This window comes from Paroedura picta, chromosome 11 (assembly GCF_049243985.1).
Source record: "Paroedura picta isolate Pp20150507F chromosome 11, Ppicta_v3.0, whole genome shotgun sequence".
Classification (NCBI taxonomy): Eukaryota; Metazoa; Chordata; class Lepidosauria; order Squamata; family Gekkonidae; genus Paroedura; species Paroedura picta.
The window spans coordinates 28,265,952-28,292,693 of record NC_135379.1 but is presented as its reverse complement, the minus strand read 5'-3'; the positions used below and the strand labels follow the sequence as shown (position 1 = coordinate 28,292,693).

At 44.9% G+C, this 26,742-nt stretch overlaps 1 protein-coding gene across 3 annotated transcripts in view; it reads left to right on the top strand.

Annotated features, from left to right (window-relative positions):
- Positions 1-8,594: 8,594 nt before the first annotated feature.
- Positions 8,595-26,742, top strand: part of RAPGEF5 (Rap guanine nucleotide exchange factor 5) — a 128,221-nt gene continuing 110,073 nt past the window's right edge. The window contains exon 1 of one of the 3 annotated variants that reach the window (XM_077304742.1): positions 8,595-8,621. Coding sequence is in view for 2 of the 3 variants with exons in the window: in XM_077304740.1 (XP_077160855.1) it covers positions 10,309-10,479 (171 nt within the window). In the remaining variant the exon portion in view is untranslated. Of the gene's footprint in view, positions 8,622-10,059; positions 10,480-10,590; positions 10,612-26,742 lie in introns of those variants that run through there. The other 2 variants (XM_077304740.1, XM_077304741.1) reach the window with 2 other exon arrangements.

Below are 26,742 nucleotides of genomic sequence, written 5' to 3'. Positions count from 1 at the left end.
ATCTTTTAACTCCAGGGTTCCTGCTGCTTCTACCATCCTCCTCTTTGTGGTTAAAAGACTGGCCACTATTCTCCCCTGCTGTTTAATGTGCCACATGTGGACAGAAGCTGCATATGGTAGGGACCTAAGGCTTCATCAGTGGGCAGAAGGATGTCATGTGCATGTGTGCTACTCATAAGAAGGCTGGTGGTTGGTGGATGTTAGAAGGGATGCTGTGCCCTTCTGTACAGTTGTGGAATCATCCGGTGTTTGTGTCATGTATATTCCCTCTGAGGAACAAGATAGCAAGGTAGAAATAGACATGGGAGGATATACCCAAAGAAGAAAAAACATGTGTGGCTCAATAAATCCTGTTTGTTTTTTAAAAAATAATTTCAGCTGCAGTAAATTAAAAGGTGCATTTTTATGCTGGATGTCTAATGTGATAAAATGAGCGTTTATTGTTTGGTTAGAAAATAGTAGAAGAAGATAAAAATAGGCCATGCATTTGTTGGAGTGTGAGAGAAGCCATTAAGAGAAAAATATCAATCTGGTCTTGATACAAACATCATCTGCTACTAGTTCAGACTGTGAAAAAGAATGAAAGAGCTGGCTGGAATGGCAGATTCTGGTCCCTTGATCCCACAGGGGACATGAAGAAAACAAACTATCCCAGTCAGTGCAGTCAGTCTGTCCTCTTTCCCCTTCCCATTGGGAAGGTGGGACAGGACTGTTGGGGAGATGGCTCACACAAGTCCTGTGCCAGAGGCAAGACCTTGGGGGGTTTACACTGGGCAGCCATCAGCCATCCCACTGTCTGATATGAGTGGCTACTCTGCAGCATCAAGGGGCCAGGCATGTGTACCGCTGAGCCATCCTCCACCCACCAGGTCTGGTGCCAATAAGCATGGGCCACTCAGGACATGTGGCTCCCACTGTCTGTGGGGGCTTAATAGAGCCCAGTGTGCCCCATCAAGCATGGCACCCAGGGTGTAAGCCTTAGTCACCATACTATGCCATTGTCCAGGAGAACTCCAGGCCCTGTCTGGAGGTTGGCAACTGTAGATAGGATTCCAGCTTCTATGAAGATCTGAAAATGATTTGATAAGTGATATAGTCTGCAATGGGATATAGAATAGTCTAATTTAGCCTGATCTTGAAAGCTGAGATGGGGCAGCCCTGATTAGTATATGGATGGTAGATCACCAAGGAATTCCTGAGTCACTATGTGGAGGAAGGCAACAGCAAACCACCTCTGAAGTCTCTTGACTCGAGAATGCTGTGGGGTTGCCATAAACTGACTGCAACTTGATGGCATTTTACATACACACATAGTTATCTGCAAAACCAGCAAGAAAATGAAAACATAATAACAAAGCAAATTCTGGGGGAAGGAAGAAAGTAAAAGTAGGTCAAGTGCACTGAACAGCATCAGGGTAGAATATGAAGAGCTAAACCAAATATTTAGATAGAGCTTCTGCAGGTCTTCTATTATTAATCCTATCTATCATTTAGAAAGGTTTCTCTTTCAGTTGCTTGAGCTTTCCGAAACTCTCACAGGTCCCAATTCAGGGCTGCTTCTGTGCATTTCTTGAAGGCAGGGTGTCAAATTGCTATCCTTCTAACAGAAGAAGGGATGTTACAAGGTGGTGGAAGGAGGCAAAATACTGTTGTTTTTTCTGGGGAATTATTTGATGGAGTTCAAACATTCCTAAAAGCATGGGGGGATTATGAGTGTCCTGTAGCTTCTGGAAAAAGAGAATATATACCCCTCTCTAATTTCGATCCTGACAGCTTCTAAAATTATGTAATATTTTTACTTTAGACTGGGATCTTATTGGGAAAGGATTTGTAGTGGAGACTAATGCACATACCCTCTTCTTCAATTTCAGAGGGAAGCACAAAGATCCACATTTGCCTACCTGTGTATTTCCTGTGATATTAATCAGTTTCCCTGAAAAAGACCACAGCATGTACAGGCATCTGAGGAAGTGAACTCCAATCTACAAAAGTTTGTGGTAAATCATTCTTTCCATTACATTTATTCCTGTTCCTCTCCTCCCCCAAGGTTAGACTTTGGGGGCAGATCTCTGTGCATAAAGTGATGCCTTGCACTTCCTTGGCACATTCCCCAGTTCTTTTCTTTAACCAGATTTTCCTGTTCATATTTTAAGGTTAGACAATGAGACTTACCATGCATCATTTTGATTTATGCTGCAGTCTCTCAATGGAATGTAAAAACTTTTAAGTCTGGGTTAATTGTGACCAAAGGTACATTCATTATTTTGGCTCCATCAGTATGGTTTTGCCACTTTTACAATAGGGTTTAGAAGGGCATATTATTACCCACCCATCAGTTTGACATCTGTAGCTGGCAAAGTTTTGGAACAAATCATCAGTCAGTCCTTGAGCAGCTGGAAAAGAGAGCATGGGTTTAGCAAGTACAAATCATGGCAGGCCAACCTTATCTCTTTTTTCGAGAAAGTGACTACCTTACTGGATCAGGGGAATGCTGTGGACATAGTTTATCTGGATTTCAGTAAAGCTTCTGATAAATTTCCACATGATATTCTTGTTGACAAGTTGGTAAAATGTGGTATGGATCCTAATTCTGTCAGGTAGATCGATGACTGGTTGATAGATCGTACCCAAAGGGTACTTGTTAATGGTTCAGTATCCTCTTGGAGAAGAGTGACAAGTGGAGTGCCCCAGGGATCTGTCCTGGGGCCTGTGTTGTTCAACATATTTATAAATGATTTGGATGAGGGATTAGAGGGGGTACTTATTAAATTTGCAGATGATACTAAACTGGGAGGAGTAGCAAACACAACAGAAGACAGAATCAGAATACAGAATGATCTTGTTAGGCTCGAGAAGTGGACTAAACTGAATAAAATGAAATTCAATAGGGACAAATGTAAAGTTCTGCATTTAGGTAGAAAAAAACCACATACACCAATATAGGATGGAGGAGACCTGTCTTGGCAGTAGTATGTGTGAAAAAGATCTAGAAGCCTTAGTAGAACATACATTGAACATGAGTCAGCTGTGTGACTCGGTGGCTAAAAAGGCAAATGGGATTTTGGGCTGTATTGAACTGAGTATCGTGTCCAGATCACAAGAGGTGGTGGTACCACTTTAGTCTGCTCTGGTTTGGCCTCACTTGGAGTACTGTGTTCAGTTTTGGGCACTACATTTGAAGAGGGATGTAGACAAACTGGAGTGTGTCCAGAGAAGATGGTGAGGGGGTTGGAGATAAAGACATATAAGGAAAGGTTGGGGGAGTTTGGTCATTTTAGCCTGGAAAGGAGATGACTGAGATCGGATCTGATAACCATCTTCAAGTATTTAAAAGGCTGCTATGTAGAGGATGGAGCAGAGTTGTTCTCTCTTGCCCTGGAGGGATGGACCAGAACCAGTGAGATGACATCAATTCAAAAGAAATTCCATCTAAACATCCGGAAGAAGTTCCTGACAGAGTGGTTTCTCAGTGGAACAGGCTTCCTTGGGAGGTGGCGGGTTCTCCATCTTTGGAAATTATTAAACAGAGGCTAGATAGCCATCTGACGGAGAGGCTGATTCTGTGAAGGTTCAAAGGGGTGGCAGGTTACAGTGGATGGGCGATTCTATTAGATTCCATAAAGAGTTCTGAGATCACTGACATTAATGGATTTAAAATGATGTATGTATACTGACTCCAGTAGGCTTAGACTCTGCATAAGATGACAGTGTAAATATGGAATAACAACACTTTCTTGCTCTGTTATTACAGTCACCAATAGCACAGAAAATGCGGAAATCCATGTTTTACTGTGCTTTAAGATCTATGGCTGAGAATATAGCAGAGGAAATAACAATGTACATGGATCAGCTAGGTGATCCTGCAATCTAGAGGCTCATCGTGCCATTTTCCCTTTTCTTGTGGCATAAAACATGCTGGGAGCACTAAATGGGGTAGCAAGAATACCAGTTTGCAAGTGAAACACAATTTTGTTCTCAGTTCTTAGCTGGCTGGCAGAAAATTAAAAAGCAACTCTATTGACTTTTGACACTGTAAACAATTATAACCCTGAAAAATGACCTGATTTTGGCATAAGCACTGGTGTGCACAACATACAACATGTTGTATGTTGTGCACACCAGTGAGAGTTCTTGATATGGTGCCTACTGGTTATCAAATGTGTTCAGAATGAATCAGGCACATCTTTGCTTCAAGGACTCCCACTGTTTTGTTTCAGTCAATGTAATTGTTCTGGGGAGGATATGAGTCATGAATTGCCTTGAGCAATTCTGGTTCGTAGTAGTCAGTTAACCCAAGCTCTCAAAATGTACTTTCAGTTGCTGTGAATATATTGTAGTTTATTCATTTATTCAGTACATTTAAAGATCTTAGTCCTAAGGTAAAGAGATTTTTCTTGCAGGTATTTTCCCGTTTCATCCCAAGGAGAGATTTTTCTAGTAATGCTGGAAGACTGTAGGGAAATATACATGCATACATATTCAACCACACAGCCCAATAGGAAAAAAAAACCCTTAATACTGCACCCACATTGCCCATGTATTTTATGGTCACACTTGTCAAGAATCTTTGATTTGTTTGCAATTCTTTACGTAAACACACATTTATAGATTTTTGCTTCTCACAACATAACAAATGATGAACATGCCCCCTAACACAAAATACTTCTGCTGTTTAAACATGATCTGCAGAGGGAAAAGCAATATATTAGCAGTGACATTTTTATGACAGGGAGGCAGAGATTCCCAATAAAAGATTTAGCAGCTTTAATTTCCCAGAGGGGGCATAACATCCTCAGCCTCTTCCTTTAATATGTTAAAATTACAATACTATTGGTGACATGAGCTTATATTTGCAGCTGAAGTCTAGCAAATCTTGTCATCAAAGCAGTTTTCTTGTTTACACCAATGTTCTTATTAGATGTATTGAAAAAAAATCAGAATGGCGGCCAGAACATATATTTAGTAGTGTAGTTTGTAGTGTATTTCAACATTTGTAAAAGTCTGGTTTGATAAACCAAATTCATTGATTTCAAAGGGCAGCCGGTGGGTCGTCTGTAAAACAGATTAAATGATTGTAAGCCATGACTTCTTCGGGTAGTAAAAAGTTCCAGCTCTTCAAGACATAGCACCTCAGAGACGAATGTCAAATAAAGAGAGGTGGATGTCTGAAGAAGTTTGCTTGCACATGAAAGCTTATATCTTGAATAAACTTTGTTGGTATTAAATGTGCTATTGGACTCAAAGTAAAGGTAAAGGTATCCCCTGTGCAAGCACTGGGTCATGTCTGACTCTTGGGGTGACGCCCTCTAGCGTTTTCATGGTACTCAATACGGGGTGGTTTGCCAGTGCCTTCCCCAGTCATTACCGTTTACCCCCCAGCAAGCTGGGTACTCATTTTACCGACCTCGGAAGGATGGAAGGCTGAATCAACCTTGAGCTGGCTGCTGGGATTGAACTCCCAGCCTCATGGGCAGAGCTTTCAGACTGCATGTCTGCTGCCTTAACACTCTGCGCCACAAGAGGCTTACAAAGTAAGTCATAGTATTTGGAGATGAGCCCACAGACAGTAGTTGAAATGTCTAAGACAGCTTAGATGTTGCATCTTCTGTCTGTCACACCACGAGGACATGCTGAATCAGAGGCCACCTTTTGTCATCTGTTATGATTTCAATGGGAGGCCTTAACTAGCCACAGGAAAATTGAATTTTCCTGGCTTCCCCAGACAAAAGGACTCATGTTTTCCATACTCCTGCACCCACTTTTCATCCCTGGTTAGGTTGCGGATCCTCCTTTTATAGTGAGATCTCTCCTTTGATCCCACTTTATATAAACATCAACAAAGATTCAGTATATTGTTATAAACTAGTGTCTGGAAGCTGGTGTCAAACGGCTGAGGTGGAGCAAACTGAATAAAGACAGTGGAAGTGATGTTGGCTGGGAAGGCTGATATTTCGGACAGGAACGATCTGTCAAACCGTCTTGACAGAGCATATACCAGTGTATTCCCTAAAGAAATGTAACACAGTACAGTGGTAAATGATCTACATCTGTGCATATAGCACATGCTGCTACAATGTGCCTTGACATTTTCTTTATCTGTGCATATACCTTGTTGTTTAGAGTCCCACATGAACATAGAAGACCCTTGCCAGATCAGACCAATAGTCCATCTAGTCCCGCATTCTGTCTCACACAGTGGCCAACCAGTTTCTCTGGATAGCCAACAACAGGGCATAGAGGCTGAGGCCTCCCCTGATGTTGCCTTCTGGCTCTGGGATTCAGAGGTTTAGTGCCTCTGAATGTGGAAGCTCCCTTCAGTCACCATGGCTAGTAGCCATTGATAGACTTATCCTCCATGAATCTATCTAATCCCCCTTTAAAGCTGTTTATCCCTGTGGCTATTAGTATATCCTCTGGCAGTGAATTCTACACTCTGCATAAAGAAGTATTTCCTTTTGTCCGCCATGAACCTACTGCCCGTCACCTTCATTAAATGCCCTAAGTTCTAGCATCTTGTGAGAGGAAGAAAAAGTTCTCTTTGTCAACTGCTTCCACTCCATGCATAATTTTATAAACTTCTGTCATGTCCCCCCCCCCCCTTACTTATCACTTCCTCATAGGAAAGGTGCTCCAGCCTCCTAATCATCTTGGTTAGTCTCCTTTATATTTTTTCCAGGTTTGTAATATTGTTGAGATACAATCAGCAGAACTGTACACTGTATTCCAAAATGAGGCTACACCACAGATTTCAAACGAGGCTGTATTCCAAATGAGGCTACACAAGGGCATTACAATGTTAGCTGTTTTATTCTCAATTCCTTTCCTAATAATCCCTAACACAGACTTTTCCAACACTCCAGCACATAGGGTTGACACTTCCATTGTACTAGAAGAAGAAGAAGAAGAGTTGGTTCTTATATGCCGCTTTTCCCTACCCGAAGGAGGCTCAAAGCGGCTTACAGTCGCCTTCCCATTCCTCTCCCCACAACAGACACCCTATGGGGTGGGTGAGGCTGAGAGAGCCCTGATATCACTGCTCAGTCAGAACAGCTTTATCAGTGCCATGGCGAGCCCAAGGTCACCCAGCTGGCTGCATGTGGGGGAGCGCAGATTCGAACCTGGCATGCCAGATTAGAAGTCTGCACTCCTAACCACTACACCAAGCTACTATCCACTATGACCCCAAGATCTTTTCCCCTCCCAGTCCCAGCAACTTCAGACCCCATTAGCCTATATGTGAAATTGAGATTTTTTTTGTCCCAGTGTGAATCACCTTACACTTACCAACATTGAACTTCATTTGCCACATTGTCACCCACTTATCCAGTAAGTGGAGGTCTTCTTGGAGCTCTTCAGTCAGCCTTAATTTTCACCCTCCCCAAATTTTTTGTATCATCTGTAAACTACAGTACTCAGCCCCTAGTTCCATATCATTTACAAAAAATGAAATAGTACTTTCCCTGATACTGATCCTTTTGGGACCCCGTTGCTTACTTCTGTCCATTGTAAGAACTGTATATTGATTCCTGCTTTCTGAAACCCCCAACAGCCAGTATTTCTACTCATTGTTTCCTGTTATTTAATCAATTTTTAATCCAGAAAAGAACCCATCCACTTATCCCATGACTGCTAAGTTTACTAGTCTTTGGTTAAGGACACTGTTAAAAGCCTTTGAATGTCTATATCATGTCTACCAGGTCAACATTGTCTATTATGCTTGTTTACTTTCTCAAAAAAACTCTAAAAGGTTGGTGAGGCAGGACTTCCCTTTGCATAAGCTGATTTTCCCTCGGCAGGCTTTGTGCCTAAAAATTCTATCTTTGATTCCAGCTTCTACTGATTTGCCCAAGACAGATGTTAGGATGACTGATTTGTAATTTTCATTCATACAGTACAGTCCAAGGAGACTACATCTGTCAGCATGCACCTGTGAAGCCCACCCTGCTCCACCACAGCACATTCATGCTCCTCCATCCTGACCAGGGTCTGGAGACCATCCCAACTATCTTCCAGATATGAAGAAGAGGCTGTTACAACACACAAACCCCTTCCTCCCATTGACTAGCTCACTTACTCCCTTCTCCTAATTCACACATGGTCTATTTCATCTTCAGCCTGGTCTGGAAACCTTTTTATTTGACTCTGGGCCTTGTCCTACTTCCTTGGCCCCCAATCTGGCCTTGGCTCCACCTTTCTCTAGAAATGATAAAGGGAGGTGGTCAATTACCTGTTCCCAAGACTGTGTATCTTCTATTTCCCTCCTCTTTCCCCTGTTGCTCTAGATAGGAAACCTTTTTTTCCTTATCTTTCACCACACTTGGGTGTGTTGTCTTACCCACTTCCCTTCCTGCTACTAAGCTGGTTGAGGCCCTCACTTCTCTCTCTGCTGTTGTTGTTTCCCTGCCTGGATGCTCCAAGGAAGATCTCTCAGCACTTACCCTTGACAGTGGCTTGCTGGGTTGGTCTGACTGATGTACCTCCTGCCCACATTACAGACCTGGCTGGCATAGTGATGTCATAGGAGCTATTGTGAATGCATCATCATCATCCTGCAGCTCCTCAGCATCACTTGCCTGGAGCAGCTCATCCAGACAGGCTAATCACCTTGTGCTGCAAGTCAGGTACTCACCCCCAGGGCCATCCCCATCATGTCAAAGGTGCTGTTGTGTCTCTGATTCCTCACCACAAAATTGTTACAGGTAGCAGTGGCTGAGGTACCAGAGGCATCCAAATCTTATGATAACAATCTTCAAGTACTTGAAGGGCTGTCACATAGAGGATGGAGCAGAGTTGTTTTCTGTTGCCCCCAAGGGTAGGACCAGAACCAATGGGATGAAATTAATTCAAAAGAATTTTCAGCTAAACATCCAGAAGAAGTTCCTGACAGAGCGCTTCTTTAATGGAACAGGCTTCCTCAGGAGGTGGTGTGTTCTACTTCTTTGGAAGTTTTTAAGCAGAGGCTAGATAGTCATCTGACAGGCCGATTCTGTGAATTTAGGCAGATTGTAAGTGGCTTGGTAGAAGGGATTGTTTTCATACTTGGCTCTTGTGTCCCTTTCTGACATGCCCAGGGAAATGCCGATTGCCACTTTGTGGTCAGGAGGTGAATTTCTTCCAGGCCGGACTGGTTTTTTTTTGGGGGGGGGTGGTATAATCTGGGCATAGAACTGAGGTCACTGTAGGTGGACAGGTAATTGTGAATTTCCTTTGTTCTGTGCGGGGGGGGGGGGGGAGTTGGACTAGATGGCCCTGGAAATACCTTCCAACTTTATGATTCTTGGCAAGCCTCTGTTTCTTCATCTTTCTGGATTCCATGCTAATGCACCCAAATGGGACTGCCCTTGAAGACTATCCAAAAGCTATAGTTGGTACAGAATGCTGGGGCCAGTATCACTTCGGTGTTGTTCCATCTACACTGGTTTCCCATTTGCTTTTGGGTTTAATTAAAGGTGCTTGTATTGACCTTTAGAACACTATATGGCCTTGGACCAACATACCTTAAGGACCGCCTACACATACATTACAGGCAGTCCATTTACTTACCAATTTTTGTTTGGCACAACTATACATGCCTTGCCTGTGATCCCTGTTGCTAGAACTTAGTGAATGTTGAAAATTTAAGTACAAACCAGATGCTTTTCCTAACAAGGGAGATACTAGTTTGAAATTTCCAGAAACGTTGTCCGCTCTGTACAGTTGGCTTGTTAAGTCTCATCTGTGACATCCCATCCAGTCCAGCTTTCTAAACTTAACCTGCATAAAGTGGAAGCCCAATTATGAAACAGTCACCCCCATGTGAGCCCTACAGCTAGCTGTTAATTCCCATAGGAAACTATCTCTGAAGGGGAAATTCTAAAGAAGAGGAAGGGTCATGGGTTAATGAACCAAGGGGGCTGGGACTGATAAGGAAGGAACTAACAGGCAGTCGAGCCTGCTGCTGCCAGCCGCCCGGCCCACCTCTTCCTCCCTGCCCATTACCTGCACTTCGTCCTTGTCAGGCAGCTGAGGTGCGTGCAGAAGGGAGGGGCCAGGAGAGGGGGCGGAACTCTGAGGGCGTTGTGAGCGCACCTGAGAGCGCCCTGCTGCCCAGGCCTGGCCTCTCGCGCGCGCCGTTGGAGACGAGCCCACAGCTCCCCCACACCCCCTCCGGGGAGGCGGGAGACGCGGCTGCTATGACAGCCGCGAAGGCGTTCGCCTGGCAGGCGAGCTTTGCATAACAAGCGTAAGGTGTGTGCTGCGTGTTGCGCGCGCCGGCCGTCGAAGCAGAAAGGCTCCGCGGCATGTAGGCTACCCGAAGGCTTCGTTGGGATGCAGCCGGCATGTGTCCGGGGGAGCGACGCGCTACTGCTCGGCCGCAGCCCCGCCGGCACCAGAGACCAGGAGCAGCAAGTGCAGCTACGGCAGAAACTGAAAGAGCTGCCAGCCTTGCTCCGGAGTGGACTCACCCTGCGCAGGAAGAACTCCGTCGCGGGAGGCCGAGTAAGTGGGCGGGCGGGCGGGCGACACCTCGCTGCTTACTCCCCACAGCCCCAGGCCAGTGGCGAACGGGGGCCTCTCCTGCCCGATGCGCCGAAGCCCTCCGCAGGCCAGCGGGCATGTTGGGCAATGCCGGTGCGTACGGAGCTTCCTCCCCTCGGCCGCACCCGCGCTCTCGGCTTCGCTGGGCTGCACCCGAAAACCGGGGCTTGAAGAGCAGGGAACTTGTAGGTGCTGCGGCAGTGAAGAGTGAGCAAACGTGCCGCCTCCCGCCCCCAAGCCACCTGTATTCGCAGGCCAAGACAATGGCTTTGGCTGTTACGCCGCGCGAGGCAGATTCGGCCGCAAGGCCTGCCGCTACCGGCCCAGAGGCACGGGATGCCAACAGAGTTCGCCTGCGCACATGTGGTCGCAAGTGGGAGAGTGGCTTTATTTTGGAGCAGGAGGAGCTGTCGTAGGAGAAGGAAGGGTGCAGGCAGGCTTGTCACTTCCCCTGAGGCATTTCCTACTTGAGGGATTTGCAGCTCAACGTACCCATGGGACTTCCTCCTAGGGTTGCCAACTCTGGGTTAAATAACACCTGATGATTTGGGGGTGGAGCCTGGGAGGGAGAGACCACAGCAAGGTATATTGCCATACACTCCATTCTCCAAAACCACCATTTCCCCTCAGGGAATAGATTTATTTTGTTTGGAAATCAGTTGTAATTCCAGGAGATCTCCAGGGCTCTCATGGAGGTTGGCAACCCTACTTCTTTCAATTTTGTCTGTGGGCTCTTAAGCTTAGCAATAAATCACAAAGGATGGAGAGAGAGAGTGAAAAGTAATAATAAAGTATAGGTTTGAGAGAGCTGAAGTGTGAGATTTACAATATTTCCTATGTCTATGGCATAAAATCAGTTACAAGTCTCTAATAACAGTATGATGCTTTGTAATGTATAATTCTTAAAATAGCCCTGCAAGGTATGTTGTTGCGTACTGCTGTATTGGGAATGAATAGGGGAGGGGTGACCTGAGGCTGGGAGCACAGCTTGCTGAAAGCTGTTTGATGAGTTTATAATGAAAGCAATGATCAGAGCCATCAAAAGACTTCTGAACCATAACTTGGACTCTTTTACCATTGCACACCTGTAAATTAGTTGGTTATCCACTCTCTCACCACAGTAAGTCAGTAAGTTGCTACAGTGCTTTTTACCCTGTACTAATGACCCTTTCACTGATTGTTAGTCTTATCCCTAACCATGCACAGCTCATTGGAATTAACTTCCATTGAGTTCCATAGTAAACAAGAGCTTTGGGTCACCTTGAAGACTAACAAGATTTGATTCAGTATAAATTTGGATGGATTAGAATCACATGACAATGAAGTGAGCTCTACTCCATAAAATTATGTTGGAATAAAATCTTTTAAAGGCACCACAAACTGTTGCCTCCTTCCTCAATAGTCTATTGTGGCTATTGCTCTGCATTCTATAGGATGTAATTCCAACTAAGGATATACTTGGTTGTAATCTTGGTGGTTTTAATACCTTTCCCTGGGCCAGACTACTCAAGGAGACAGGTAAAATGAAGTATGAGGAAACATAAAAGACTCAAGTGCCAATAGTCTTGCTCACCCACTGGCATGCATGTTCTACATGTGTAATGTACCAATAGGATCATAAAAATGATAGTAAGCAGAAATTTCCACAATACGTTGCTGTGGGTTTTGTGTAGAGGAAAATACCTTGTGTCAATTTTCTGTTGCTTCTGTTAGTAATTTACCAGAAACACAATGGCACTTTGAAATCTTCTCTAAAGCATGAACTGTATTTGTAGACCTATTTAATCCATAGACATAAATTGGGGCTAGATCACATTAATGGGAGCAGTAATAATTAATTTTAGACCAAGAAACCACTTATTTGTAGTAAGTTCTTGATTTAAAGGCCTTTTAGGCTTATCTGTGTAGCTATAACTGTACTTTGGGCTTCTGTCTTAGAAACATGTGAATAATGGAGCTTGGAGGTTAGATGCCTCATAGTGATAGATGATATGTAGCATTTAAGAACAAACCAAAACATAGAACCCCCTAGTCATCGTATGTCACAATAATTCTCTTTAAAATGACGTGAGTGACCTATGTACTGTGCTAACAGTAATTACTTGTTAAAATTATACCTGTATAGCATCAAGAGAGGCTCTAAAATGAGATTACTCACAAATAACACATTTGCTGTGTCCTAGTTAAGACAGTCCTTCATTAATATATGAAATATAAAAGTGTAATTACTGTTGTTGTACTGATGTTTGCAAATAGGGATTACAAGATAGAGAAAAGATAAATAATGCCAACATAGGTGATTTACAACAGCCGGAAATGTAGCCAAAAATCCTTGCCTCCCAGTTGTGTATTTTGGTAACTAGTTATTATTCCTAAAATTATAGGTAGAATAACAAGTTCTGATGGAAGTAAATTATAATGCTTTAATCTGGCAACTTGATATGTGTCAGATCTGTGGTTTGTGCTTGCATCTTCAGATATACATTGTTTACTCATCAGGCAGCTAGCTAAAATCTTCTGATGACTACTTGAGTGATCAGTGTTAGGTAATAAGAGTATACTACTTTGTAAATAAATACAAATAATTAGTGGCAGTTACAGAAGATTATGTTGAAGAACAAATCTGGACAAATTGATTTCCAAATCATATAGTATTGTATTTATATCCAGGACAGATTTGTAGAAATTAAGGGCAGTTTCACATTACTATTGCTTCTCTGATCTGTTTGCTGCCAGCAGAAGTTGTGATCATATTCATGCATGTGCTGAGACTGCATGTTCACAAGTGCAAAAAGTTCATAATTTTTATACAGAGGAAAATACAGTATTATCACTTGAAAAGGGCCATTCCAAAGAACAATACAGAATGAGGGAGAGAGGAAATCATTATTTTGCTGCAGTGGTTAATGCTTTTTTCTAGTTATTAGCTGGGGGAAATACTTCACTGCAAACATTAAGAAAAACTGAGGTCTAATGAAAGGTGTGGTGGATGGGATGTTATAAAGTTCAGTTAACCTGCATTGTAGGCCCCATGTGTACTGCAGTGTGACTCAAAGGCCCCATCTACACTCTATAATGAAATATGAGATTTCAACATGGGCAAAGCTTGATGTATAGGGCTATTATGCATGTAAAGGTTTTCACTGAAGTCAGCATGATGACCATTTTATTAATCGTCATTTTAAAAAACTTTTTTTTTGCAAGATGGACTTACTGTGGCAAATAGTGTTTGCGTTGGGGCAATTCCCCCATTGTGCTAGACATTAATTGCAAGCCACGGTCAGCTGCAATGTCACATTACCACCAGTCTGGCACATGCTACTGGCAGGGCCTTATGGAAATTGTAGTTCATGGACAGAGACCTCAACAAGAAATTGCTGTGGGGGCACACAGCCTTTTGAAAACACTGCAACCTTTTCCCTCAGAGGTATGGTGTCCCTTGTAGAGAGTTGATTGAAATGCAAATGCCTCTGAGGGAATTAATAAATTAATTTCTGCTGGTGTAATGTTGTCATAGCAGAGGTTGGGAGAGTTTGCACCAAACAAGGGGCGCCTCGAGCTCCCATTGGTGGATGAGCTAGTAGGGGCTGTCCATTTCCCCCATTGATGATGGTGTCATGGGGGAGGAGATCAAAAACACGCCAACATTTATGCATGCAAAAACAGGCATTTTCATGACTGCTGTAAAAGAAAAGTAATTTTAAAGCTAGTTTTAAATACTGCACTGAAAAGACACAGTGGGGAAATACTGTGCAGAATCAAAAATACTACAGTGGCGAAACCAGCTCCCCATGCAGAAAGAAATTTTTTAAATCTTTTTGGGCAGACTTTTTGCGAGGTTTTCTGCCATGCATAATACACTCTAGTAATGTGGCTGTACTTGAACACTATGTGCATTACTTGTACATTTAATCCTCACTTTATGGGACTTGCTGTACCAATAATTCTGCAGCTGATCTCTGGTTGATTGCAAATCTGTGTTCCTGATATTCCCAGGAGGGTCTCTTCCCACCTTTCCAGGTCTTGGTCAGGCTTGTAGACAGTATAGAGAAATGTTCCCTCTTCTTATACTAATGCTGTATGGGAACGGCCCCACTGCCCAGCACACTGTAGGGAATGAAGATTAGCTTCCTGGTTTGGGGATGAGAGAGATCTGTTTGTCTTTTCAGGAAAGCTGTGCAGGGAAGGAATAAAAAATAAATATTTTTACTTATTAGCAGCTATAGAATCTGGCACACCTGCCAGGCTTAATATTTAGGAGCCAACTGAGTTAAGCCAAGGCATGGCCTGATCATTTCATCAAGGAGATGCTTGTTTAGCCCTCTCTATAACATGAATGTTTATTATCATGGAGGTTCAGTTAGATAATTTGCAGTTGGTGTCATTATGTGACTAAAAATAGAACCTGCGTACACCACTGAGTTGTAGTTCTGTTTATATAGTCTCCAAGTAAACTAACTTAATCAAAATAAGCCTCTCTCATAGTTTTTTCTTTAATCGTTTAGCTTGTAAATAATGAGTGAGTCAAATACCTCTTCATCTTTTTTCTTTTCTAGTCTTATCCATTTCTAGCAGAGTAATTCTAAAACCACTTTCATGGGGCGGTAGTCCCCATTAGATATAATCCTGAGTAATCCAGTTTAGGATTTTTCTCCAAGCCTAGTTATTTTATGTTAAACATTGCTAAAATGTGTTCCATTGTTTCTGTTGATTCTATTTAGCTTGCCTTGTTTGGTTATTGTAGTGTTATCTAGTTACTAGTAAAAAAAGCCCATTGTATAAAGAAGACAATGGGCTCTAGCACAGTGGTCCCCAACCTGCGGGCCGCGGCTCCCTCTCCCCGCTGCCCCCCCGCAGTAAAAAACTTCCCAGGCCGCAAGTTTGCGGCCCGGGAAGCTTCTTACTGCGGGAGGCGGGGAGAGGGAATCAGGGCCGGGCCGCGCCCGCGCGGCCCGATCCACGGGCGTGGCTCGCGGGTGCGGCCCGATCCGCGGGCGTGGCTCGCGGGTGCGGCCCGATCCGCGGGCGTGGCTCGCGGGTGCGGCCCGATCCGCGGGCGTGGCTCGCGGGTGCGGCCCGATCCGCGGGCGTGGCTCGCGGGCGCGGCTCGATCCGCGGGCGCGGCCCGATGCGCGGCGCAGGCGAGGGACTGAAGCTACCTGTAAGAGGAGGCTGGCGGCGCCTCCGCAGCTCTTCACGGGTGCTCCTCGGCGGCTGCTGACGCGGCTCGTAGGGGCTTTTTGGCTGTTTTTTTTTCTCTCCGTGGCTACTCAGAGGTTTCTTTTGTTCTGCAAGCAGGAGGGCAAGGAGGGCCCGGAAGGTGAGCTGTGCGCACGCGTTGGAGGAGGGGCGCTCGTCGGCGGCTTCTGTTGCGGCTCGTAGGGGCTTTTTGGCTGTTTTTTTTTTCTCTCCGTGGCTACTCAGAGATTTCTTTTCTTCTTCAGCCAGGAGGGCAGGGAGGCCCCGGAAGGTGAGCTGTGCACACGGGTCGGAGGAGGGGCGCTCCTCGGCGGCTTCTGTCGCAGCTCGTAGGGGCTTTTTGGCTGGTTTTCTTTTTTCTTTTAGTTGCTCTTCGTAGGTTTGTGTTGTAGGGAGCCCCCGGCAGCCGCGCTGCGCACGGCTGCCGTGGGCTCCCTTGCGGGCGGCAACAAAAAAGCAACTGCGAGCCCCGCTGCGCGCGGCTCGCAGTTGCTCGGGGCTGGGAATCGGAGGGAGCAATCGGCAGGCGCTGTGCGCCTGCCGATTGCTCCCTCCGATTGTCTGTCCAGAGGAAGGGTCCAATCCGGACCCTTCCTCATCACGGACACATCCCGCCTCAGAACGCCTTACCGTTTTATTTAGTCCGTGGCGCCCGTGGCGCCACGGGCGGTGTTAAGATGTTAACCTGTACCTGAAATGCTGTGGCATTAATTTCAGTCTCCTCACTTCTCTTTCGAGGAATAGGAAGACACTTTGCTACAATTGGGTTCCTCTTTTCATAATCCCTGTAGGCAGGAAATTGGTTGCTCTTTCCATCTCCACGGGGAGGAGCAGACTGCCTGTTCAGTCTGGAAAGGAGATTTCTACTCTATACAAGCCAAACAAGAGTTACATAGCTGACTCATTCAGGTAAACATGAACACAAGGACAGAAAACAAAGAATGAACAGTGAGAGTGACATTCTGCTGCCCTTAAAAAATGTGTGGGAATAAAAGAGGCCCTCCATTTGGAATCTCTTCCTTGCCATCAAGAAGAAGGAATCTTCATGGTAACCATTATCACTCGAAAGAGGAGGATACTCTTGCTATGCTTGGGATGTTACAAAGCTTGATCAGTTCAAGCAGAAAAGCAACAATTGCTAATCAGAGGAATGACAATATGACTAGATCATCTCTTGCAAGGCTCGCCTCCCAAGTGCTGCCTCAGTTGTCATGGTAGTCCATGTTATACTGCCTGATAAATGAGGGCACCAAAATCTATGTAGCTGCTTTGCATGTATTCATAATATGATGCATTAATGTTAAACAGCATTGACATGGAGACACGTATCACTGAATGAGTTGTGATTAGGGATGCGCACCAAAGAAAAATGCAGTAGGAAATGATTTGGTATATACAAATCACCCGAACTCCAACATCGATATAGGGATTTAGATTTGGTTGATTTGAGTACAATTCAAGGGCATTTAGAGGGACCTAAAGGTAAAGGTATCCCCTGTGCAAGCACTGGGTCATGTCTGACCCTTGGGGTGACGCCCTCTAGCATTTTCATGGCAGACTCAATACGGGGTGGTTTGCCAGTGCCTTCCCCAGTCATTACCGTTTACCCCCCAGCAAGCTGGGTACTCATTTTACTGACCTCAGAAGGATGGAAGGCTGAGTCAACCTTGAGCCGGCTGCTGGGATCGAACTCCCAGCCTAATGGGCAGAGCTTTCAAATTGCATGTCTGCTGCCTTATCACTCTGCGCCACAAGAGGTCAATTTAAATGCCTGGGAGCCTGCCAGACAGCTGATTAGCCTGAGAGAAGTCTCTCAGAAGGATCAGCTGTTTGTCTGGCAGTGGAGGAGTTTCAAACTGCCCAACAACCAGCTGATCCAGTGAGAGGTTTCTCTCTTGGGATTGGCAGGCTGTGCAAGGGGGAATCGAACTACGCACAGGCTTACAGCCAGCTGATCCAGGAAGAGACTTTACATGGCTTCCTCCAGACTCACTCTAGCCATATCACTTCCTTCTTCCTCTCCCAAAGTTCCTGGGAAAACCAGGGAGCCTCTATCAGGCAAGGTTAGAGAGGGTGCCAAGGAGCAATCTTGTCAATGGCAGCCGACAGGCAGGAGTGCCAATCCCCCACTATGGCCACCAATGAGGCACCTGAGGGTATTGGTTCCTGAAGAGCATTCAGGAATCTCTTGGATTCCATAAGTCTCCGTGGACGGACTAAAATTTGTTGGGCACCCAAATGGGGAGGGGGTGGTATCCTTAGTTAAGACTTCAGGGTATGGCGCTCTCACCATGGGACAACATTCCCACCCCAGACCCACCCCTGCACCTGCACCAAAGATTAGATTGAGGGTGTGACCAATCTGATGAGTGAGACCAACAAATTATGAGAACCCCAGTGTCGCCATGATGACACCAGATCTGGGCCAAGTCTGGGACTGGGACATCCACAGGGACCCTGAAGTCCCCCCAAATTAAAAGTTTGATGTACTGCAATTTCCAAGCAGCCATCCCCTCCGGCAGGCCCGGCATGGAATCTAAGAGAGCAGTGGGTGAATGGTATACCACCCAGACACATTCTTGACTGATTCTCACCCTAGACCAACACATTCAACCCCTGGAATCGATGGCGCAGGGAGCACCCTGAAGGGAAAGGTCTTCCAGACTAGGATTTCCACACCCCTCTCCTACCATGGAGCTGATGTTGATGCAAGATCGAAAACCTGGGTGGGACCAGATCTTTCAAGGCGACTGTCTCGCCTTCCCGTGTCCAGGTTTCAGTCAGACAAGTCAGGTCCACCTTGTGCCCTACAAAATAGATCTGCAGAGTCGAGGTCTTGTTGTTAATTGACCTGGCATTGCAGAGCTTCAGCAACGGTTCCGCCCTAGCCCTCTCTCCTTCAGATCTAAGGATGGGACAGAGATTTGAAGGGCAGCGCATGTATTAACCAGGCTGTCCCCATAGAAATCCCAGGGGGCGGGGGTGCTTCCTTGGACCTATGTACTTTGCTGCCCCCTATTATAGAAATCTCCTCCCACCGCTATATCTCCTTTGGCCCAGAATAGCTGGAATCCGGGTCCTAGGCAGGGTCCCATCCCTAATGCCCATAGACCTGTACATATAGATCTTCGCACTCCAGCACCAATATGACACTGGCAGGACAAGCTTGATGGCTGTTCACAGTGTAAGTAGACTAACTATCCCCTAATTACCCACTATCTCCTAGCTATCCTAATCTAACTTCTTGCCCACAAGTTCCTACCCAACCCACAACCTCTCCTTAACTTACCCTACTATTTAATAGCTAAGCTAACAGTGAGGTAAAACTCCTAACAACCATTCATCCAGCTGGGATCTTGCTGATATTAGCTAATTTCCACAGCCTTCAGAGCAGTGGACAATAGTCTACCTCACTACTGCCTTAACCTAAATAACAAACGAGGGAGACAAACCCCCAGCCCACTTGATCTTCCATTAGAGCCTGTACATAGTTCAACCAACTGCCAGCAGATGTCACTGGAGGACTGGTCTCTATGCTCTTGCTGGCTGAAAAAATTCTCAACTGGATGTCCAGAGAGAGGGGCTCCTTCCTCCTCCATGGGTAGTTGCTCAACCGGCTACGTTGTCCTATGTCACTATGTAGATTGCCAGCTTGGGTGACAGGCTCTTATTCCCCCTCCCTGCTGCTCTTCCAGGCTGCCCATGGCTGCTGCAACACAATAGCCAAGTTTGCCTCAGCTCCACGCTCCTCTACTAGCCCCACTTCCAACTCTCCCCCCCCCCACTCCTCAAGCTCAGGCTGTGCCCTGCCAGTGAGCTGCCCAGGAAGCTTGCAAGCTAGCTGGAAAAAGCAAGGAGATAAATGGAGGCGCACTAAGTGCCAGCTGGCCACAGGAGTTAAATGATCTTCTCCTTGATGTCGGGTCGCCAGAAGCCAGAAAGCAAACAATAGTCCTCATTGCCTCACAACCCCACCAATCCAGGGGGTAGGGAGGATGTGAGGCTCTTGACAGCTACACAACAATTTTCCAGGCTGTCTGCTTCTGTCAGAGTGCTCACTGCTTCACTACTCACGCTGGTGCTTTCTCCTGACTCTGATGGCTCTCGCCGAAAAGACCTCCTCCGTGGCTGGCCTCTGTCATCCCCCTCCGACTCTACTCTCTGCTTCTAGGTCTGCTGTCCTTGGCTCCATTGTTCTTTCAAGGGGGCAAAAATGCTCCCTGGACTGGAGGCCTCAATGGCAATGAGGTGGTGCATGATCAGGGGATGTAGCTCCTTGAATATTCCTGGGGAAAACCTCAAGGGCGGCGGAGCTCTAAGCTCCAGCATCTGCCCTGGCCACCATCTTTACGCACATAAAATTGTCTTTCTAGTGGGTGTGTGTGGGGGGAAGTATTGGTTTTATCTATATTATTTATTGTAAACTACTGAGCCTGCTTCACAGGAGGAATAGTATATAAGTATAATAACTCAAATAAATAAATACCAAAATTGCAAACTTGATGAACACACTGAGGTATCTATTGATAAAGGGAGCTCACCTAAATCAGATGTATATTGCCTGTATAGCCAGAGGGACATAGTCAGGGTTGGTAATGGGAAGTATTCACCTGAATGGCAGTGCAGTAATGGCGGGGGGGGGTATTGGTCGGAGCTCAGCACCTCTTGGTATAGTTCCGTGCAGTAAATAAAGTGGCAAGAATTTCTTCTTGCCACTCATTTGCTAACAATAAAGAGACAAGCAAGCAGATGGTGATGGGTAATAACAGGGGCTCTCCATCTGCCTCTCAAACTTGACAAGCCTTGAGCTAGAAAAACACAAGAAAAATTCAAGACAAGCGAGCAGAAATTAACTGCATGGCAGATAAAGAATATACAGGATCATACAAACCCTAACAAAATCATTGTGGTGACACTCAACAACTACTTAGCTCTTTTAGTGCTCTTAATGGATCTGGCAAAGAAACTGTGAGAGATATTAAGCAACTTAGTTCCCATTCTTTTATTTTATTTCAGCATGTATATATAAGAACATGCACAGTTTTGAAACGTGAACAGCATACTAATTTCGTATGGCATTTCTTTGTTCAATAATTATATCTTGAACAAATGGAGTAAAAACACCTATGGGATGAAGTACAGCAACTGTCTTAAAAATATACACCAACTAGGCTTCAAAGCCCGTCTGTAAGAACGGGCTTTGAAGGGGTGGGCCCCCCCCCGGTCGACTTCCCCGTGTCCCCGCATGCCCAGCGCAGGCCTGAGGAGAAGGGCCCTTCCTAGAAGGAAGGGCAAAGGGAAAAGGGCTGCTGTCTGTCGCAAGGTCCGGGAGCGGGGGGGCAGGGTAAGGCGGGGAGCAGCCTGTCACTTCATCCAAGCTCCGGGTCTCGAGAGCAGTCAGTTGGGGAGGGAAGTTTCCTAGTAACCTTTTCTCCTGGGAGGCTGTGACAGACTAGGACTTGTCACCACGTCTCCCAGCATGGGATCTTTCACCGGGGAGGGGGGAGATTGGTTCAGGGTGGAAAGCGCAAGGGGAGGGCACTGCTTCCTGTGTGCTGTTCGTTAGACTCGTACCCCAGCAAGCAAGCGCTCGGCCGGCTTGCTCGCTCCAGGCGCAGCTCAGCCGAGCCCTGGCTGCAGAGCGTTTGGGGGGAAGGGTGGAAACCAAGAGTGGTTGTGCCCCTCGGGCCAGCATCTGAGGCTCCCGAAGGTACCGACTCGGGGTGGATTGATGGGTGGGTGGTGGCGCTTCTTTTCACCGAGGAGGACCGGAGTGAGGCCAGGCAGAAGCCAGAGCTGGGTGTCTGCCTCCGTGTGTGGAAAGAAGATTTGCCGCTGCCCCTTGAGTAGTCTTCAGCCTGGAGCAATGAAATGTTGAAGCTGCACAGGCTCAGCGCCCACCCACCTGAAATTTCCTGTGGGGTATGGGTGGGTCGGGAGGCACCGTGCCTTCTGATTGGCCCCTCCGCTTGTCAGTCCGGGTCCAAGGGGCCAATCGTTGGCCCGTTTCCTATCCTGGACTGAACCCCCCCCCCCTTACTCTTTTATTTATACCACGGAGAGGTATACAGATACCTTATAGTTTATGACAGTAAATGACTGCCATTTTACAACAGAACAATGAAAGTATCAGCATAGCAAGGAACTCAACTAGGATTCTTTGTTAAATATCCTTACAGTGTCAACTATATTCTTGAGAAAATGTCTCAACTATATACATTTAAATTGATTTTATGACATAGATAATGTCTTCTGACACCTAGTGTATACTCTAGAAACATTAACATCATCTTATAAATCTCTACACATTCTGTACTAGCACATAATGGTATCCTCTCTAAACAAAAGAACAAATATGTAACAACTCAGTGGCATCCGATTTTCAGTCAGAAAATGGCTCAACTCTTGGCTCATGGACTCCAGAGTCTCAGGTGGCACACTGGCCTGTCTTCAGCAGAAAATTATTTGGGGACAGCCTGGGAACATCTTAACAGACAAGAATTCAGTCATGCTGTTCATCTATAAAAAGGAAGACAAATGGCAAAATAATTAAGAGTCCATTAGCACCTTTAAGACCAACAAAGATTTATTCAAGGTGTGAGCTTTTGAGTGCAAGCACTCTTTGTCAGACTATTGAACTGCCATCATGACAGTGGGAATATATAGCAAAAATTGATTTTATCGTGCTACTTCAGACCAACACGGCTACCCATTTGGTGTAACGGTTAGGAGTGTAGACTTCTAATCTAGCATGCAGCCAGCTAAGTGACCTTGGGCTCGCCACGGCACTGATAAAACGGTTCTGACTGAGCAGTGATATCAGCGCTTTCTCAGCCTCACCCACCTCACAGGGTGTCTGTTGTGGGGAGAGGAAAGGGATGGCGACTGTAAGCCGCTTTGAGCCTCCTTTGGCTAGAGAAAAGCAGCATATAAGAACCAACCCTTCTTCTTTGAATCTACCCTTATGAATGTCAAAAGAGTTACGGTTCTCTAGCCTTTCATTGTAGCAGAATACTTCTACAATTCCGGTCTGGCTTCAAGAAACTGACATGGTTCAAAATCTAAGCAAAACTGTAGAGCCTTGCCTCTGTGAAGCAATTCAGGAGAAGCTTTGACCCCCAACAAAGGAAGTAATCATTAGGCCAGCAACAAAACCAACGTTAAGTCGGCCTGGGCGAAGGGGGGATTAACAATTCAGTCTTCCAATTAATGGGTAAAGGAGACCACAGATCAGGGCATTCCATAGTACTCATCACACTACAACTGATTCTCACACTCACCTGTCTTCTTATTGTTCCCATCAAGAGGAAGCACACCCTGGATTCCATCAGTCACTTACTGGAGACTAGCCCCTTCTGCTGCTACAAATGTTTTCAGTTTTCTGGAGGTTTTTTAAAACTGTTTCGTGAAAGCCAAGAGACCAGAGAGCTATCCTGAACCTCATGTTCCTAATTGGGCTGGCTCCCGGTTGAATTCCGGATTAAGTTTAAGGTTTTGGTAATTACCTTCAAGGATATATGCAACCTGGGCCCAGTGTACCTGAGAGACCACCTCCCTGCCTATACCCCCCAAACAGCCTTATGCTCCACCACCTCCAACTGGCTGCCGATCCCAGGCCCCAGCGAAGCACGTTGGACCTTAACAAGCCAAGTAAGGACCCATGCAGCTGCATTCCTCACCAGCTGTAATTTACAGGCAAGGGCCAACTTGGCCATGACTACCTTGTTCTGTTGGCTCCAGAGGTATTTGCAGTTTAATCTAAGGCATATGCACTAAGAAGTTAGTTTCACAGAATTTCTCTGGGGTTTACTTTCAGCTAAGAGTGAATTGAATTGTAGCCTAATCATAACTAATTTTAGAGTGGGAAGGGATGCTTATGAGGTTAACAAAAATTTTGTGATGGTGTTGTCCATTAATGAACAGACTCAGACCGTTCTTCTGTTCCTTATTTCAGTACTGGAAGAGATAAAATATGCTTTAATATATGTCATTTGAACTCAGTTTGCTTGAAATGCAATGACAGGACAAATTATAGTTGTTTCTTTTCAAGTTTTTGAAAACCATTTATTGAAGTTTTTATACTGTACTGCCAAAAGTTATGCTTTGATCTGTGATGCTGTTTTCTGAACTACGAAAGATGCATATTGAGTAATAGCACTTCAAAGATACTACTGACAGGAAACAAACTGTGAATATTTTATCTGGCTTCTTCTACAGTACCTGTTTCTCTTCATACCGTCTGGTTCCAGCACTAACCTGCCTGGTGAGCTGTATCTCATGGTGTCTTTTTCATCTGTTGTTCAGAGTTCCCTTTTCTGTTTTTCACCATGTTAGTGTATCTCTCTCTCCCCCCCCTTTCCGGTATCTTGGTACCTGGTCCAGCAATATAGTTCCTATTCAGTACTTCCCCTTTCCTGCAATCTTGCTTCATAACCTTTATCCATCACTCTCTTCAATGCATAGTGTCAGTGAGACCTGGCTCCTTCCCTTCTGCTATCGTCTTAGGACTGTTTCTGTGTTACAGCAGGCTTCCTTTTTGCCAGATCATCCTAGACCCACTATCAATTACTTCATACAGTCATTCAGAAGCTCAGCCAGTATACCTCCACTCCATGTTGCTGTGGTATATCATCCAAGTCAGATTTTTGATCTCAACATTTGATCTCAACATGACCCTCCACTCCTCTACATTTTCCACCTTCAAGCACTTCAACATCTTTTGCTCTGTCATGACTCCATCCATTCTCTCTTGCTGTCCCCTACATTTGGAACTTGCTTCCTGAATGTATGTGGTAACATCCTCCCCATCAAGGAAGTCCCTCCTCAAAAGCCATCTCTTGCTCATGGCTTTTGACATATCTTGTTAAGCTTCCTTTCCATTCAGTACCATGTTTTTGAGACATGTAATTTTATTAGCCCACATTCAGCTTTCCTTACTCTTCTGGGAGTCAGTGTGGTACAATAGAACCACCATTAAGCTCCCTGAGTAACCTTAGGCCAGTTACAGTCTACCAGTCTAGTCCCACCCCCACATAAGGTTTTTGTGAGGGTAATATGGAGAAGCAAAGAAACCATGCTACATGGAATTTCTTTTGAGGGTTATAGATATTGATGTAGTATATCTTCTTCCCAAGAGCCTCTTGTGGCGCAGAGTGGTAAGGCAGTCGTCTGAAAGCTTTGCCCATGAGGCTGGGAGTTGAATCCCAGCAGCTGGCTCAAGGTTGACTCAGCCTTCAATCCTTCTGAGGTCGGTAAAATGAGTACCCAGCTTGCTGGGGGGGTAAACGGTAATGACTGGGGAAGGCACTGGCAAACCACCCCGTATTGAGTCTGCCATGAAAATGCTAGAGGGCGTCACCCCAAGGGTCAGACATGACTCGGTGCTTGCACAGGGGATACCTTTACCTTCTTTCCATTTTTTTTCCCATTGTCTGTTTTGGGGACAGAGATCCTGAGGTTGATAGCAGTTGGTTAATTCTGCAGCAAATCTGTTATTTCTAGACTTTGTTTCCTAAAACTAATATCAATGAATTGATGCCAGTCAAAGACCAAAGGAGTGTAATTACATCTACAGAAAAGTTGTAAACAATACAGTTACTTCTGGGAGGACACCGACCAGTATAATTTACATTAAAAATATGAAATTGGATGGGAATGTTCAGCTGTTGATTTACAGTAAGGTTGATCTGAAATACCAGTTAACAATACTAATGCATGGAACATGGGAATAAATCACTGTACATTAACTATTCAGTTATGTGACATTACAATCCACCTCAGAAGTCGATTCTGCTTTCATTTGCTGAGTTTCTGTCTGTGATTCTTTCTATCAGTGGGCCCTAGTTTACAGAAGGCAAATCAGATATCATGTAGAAGTATGGCCAATGTGAAGATATTGTCAGGCCTTAATTTTTGTTTTGATTTTCCCACTAAAATGCTTGGGCACAGTTCCCTCTCTTTTATATTCTGTCTTGTATTACAAGAGGTTCATGAACTTCTGTCCTGACTATTTTAGTCCATCTTTTTTTCTATGGAAAAAGAATTAGGTGAACTTATCCATCGCAGGATGTGGGGAATATAAATGTTAGAAATAAAGGTATTTCTGGATGAAGAGGCTAATTGTTAGGAAAATGTAATCAGACATTCTCTCATACAAGCATTTCCTTCTAAAGTTTTCTCTTAGCCTAGGAATCTAACTGCCTTTTCCTCAAGATCATGGAGATGTAAGGTTATATAACTATTCCCTTTTTGAGCAGTACTTTATGCTTAACACAAATGATTAAAGAATACACTACTGTGCTATGAAATGTCATAGATATCTGCCTTGCTATCCTGCAAAGTTATTTAATAATTCTGTGTACATTTATTTCATAAAATATATCTTCTCAATTAAATGAATGTGACGTTTATTATAGGATGCACTGTTTGTATGTCCTCCTGCATTACAATAAAGGAAAAAGTAGTTTTTCCTTAGCAAGAGGGAGTCCAGCATCTTGAAATTTAGCAAACAGTTTTTCTTGTTTATTACTTGCCACATTTATCAGATGTGATGTGTACTGCTGGTGAGAAAAGAGAGAAACTGTATAGCAACATTGTTGCTGAAATAAAAACAAATATAGTGTTTTTTCTCTTTTGCTCACTGCATTTGTTAGACTTTCCCCCCTTAAGGCTCAGCATTGAAATTAATTGGAAATAATGGTCTTGTGCCCAAAGTAAAATTCAGCCACCTTTGTTGAAGAATGAAGAAAAATTGCTTTCTATTCCCATCTTCCTCAAACTCTATATCCTTCAGGATAATACAATTCCCTTTTATTTTCTTTGCAAAGTGGGACTTGAGATTCATAAGAACATGCTGTTAATATTTGGTTATGCTGCCTCTGGACATGGTATGTTTCAGCAGCACATTTTAACGGGCAGAAGGATTTCTGTCCTGAAAATATTGCTCTTGCGGGACAGGGAACCTCCAGGAACAGCATTTCATTGGAGATTTGGGGCTGCAGAAGGGGGAGTGCAATAAAGTCCATG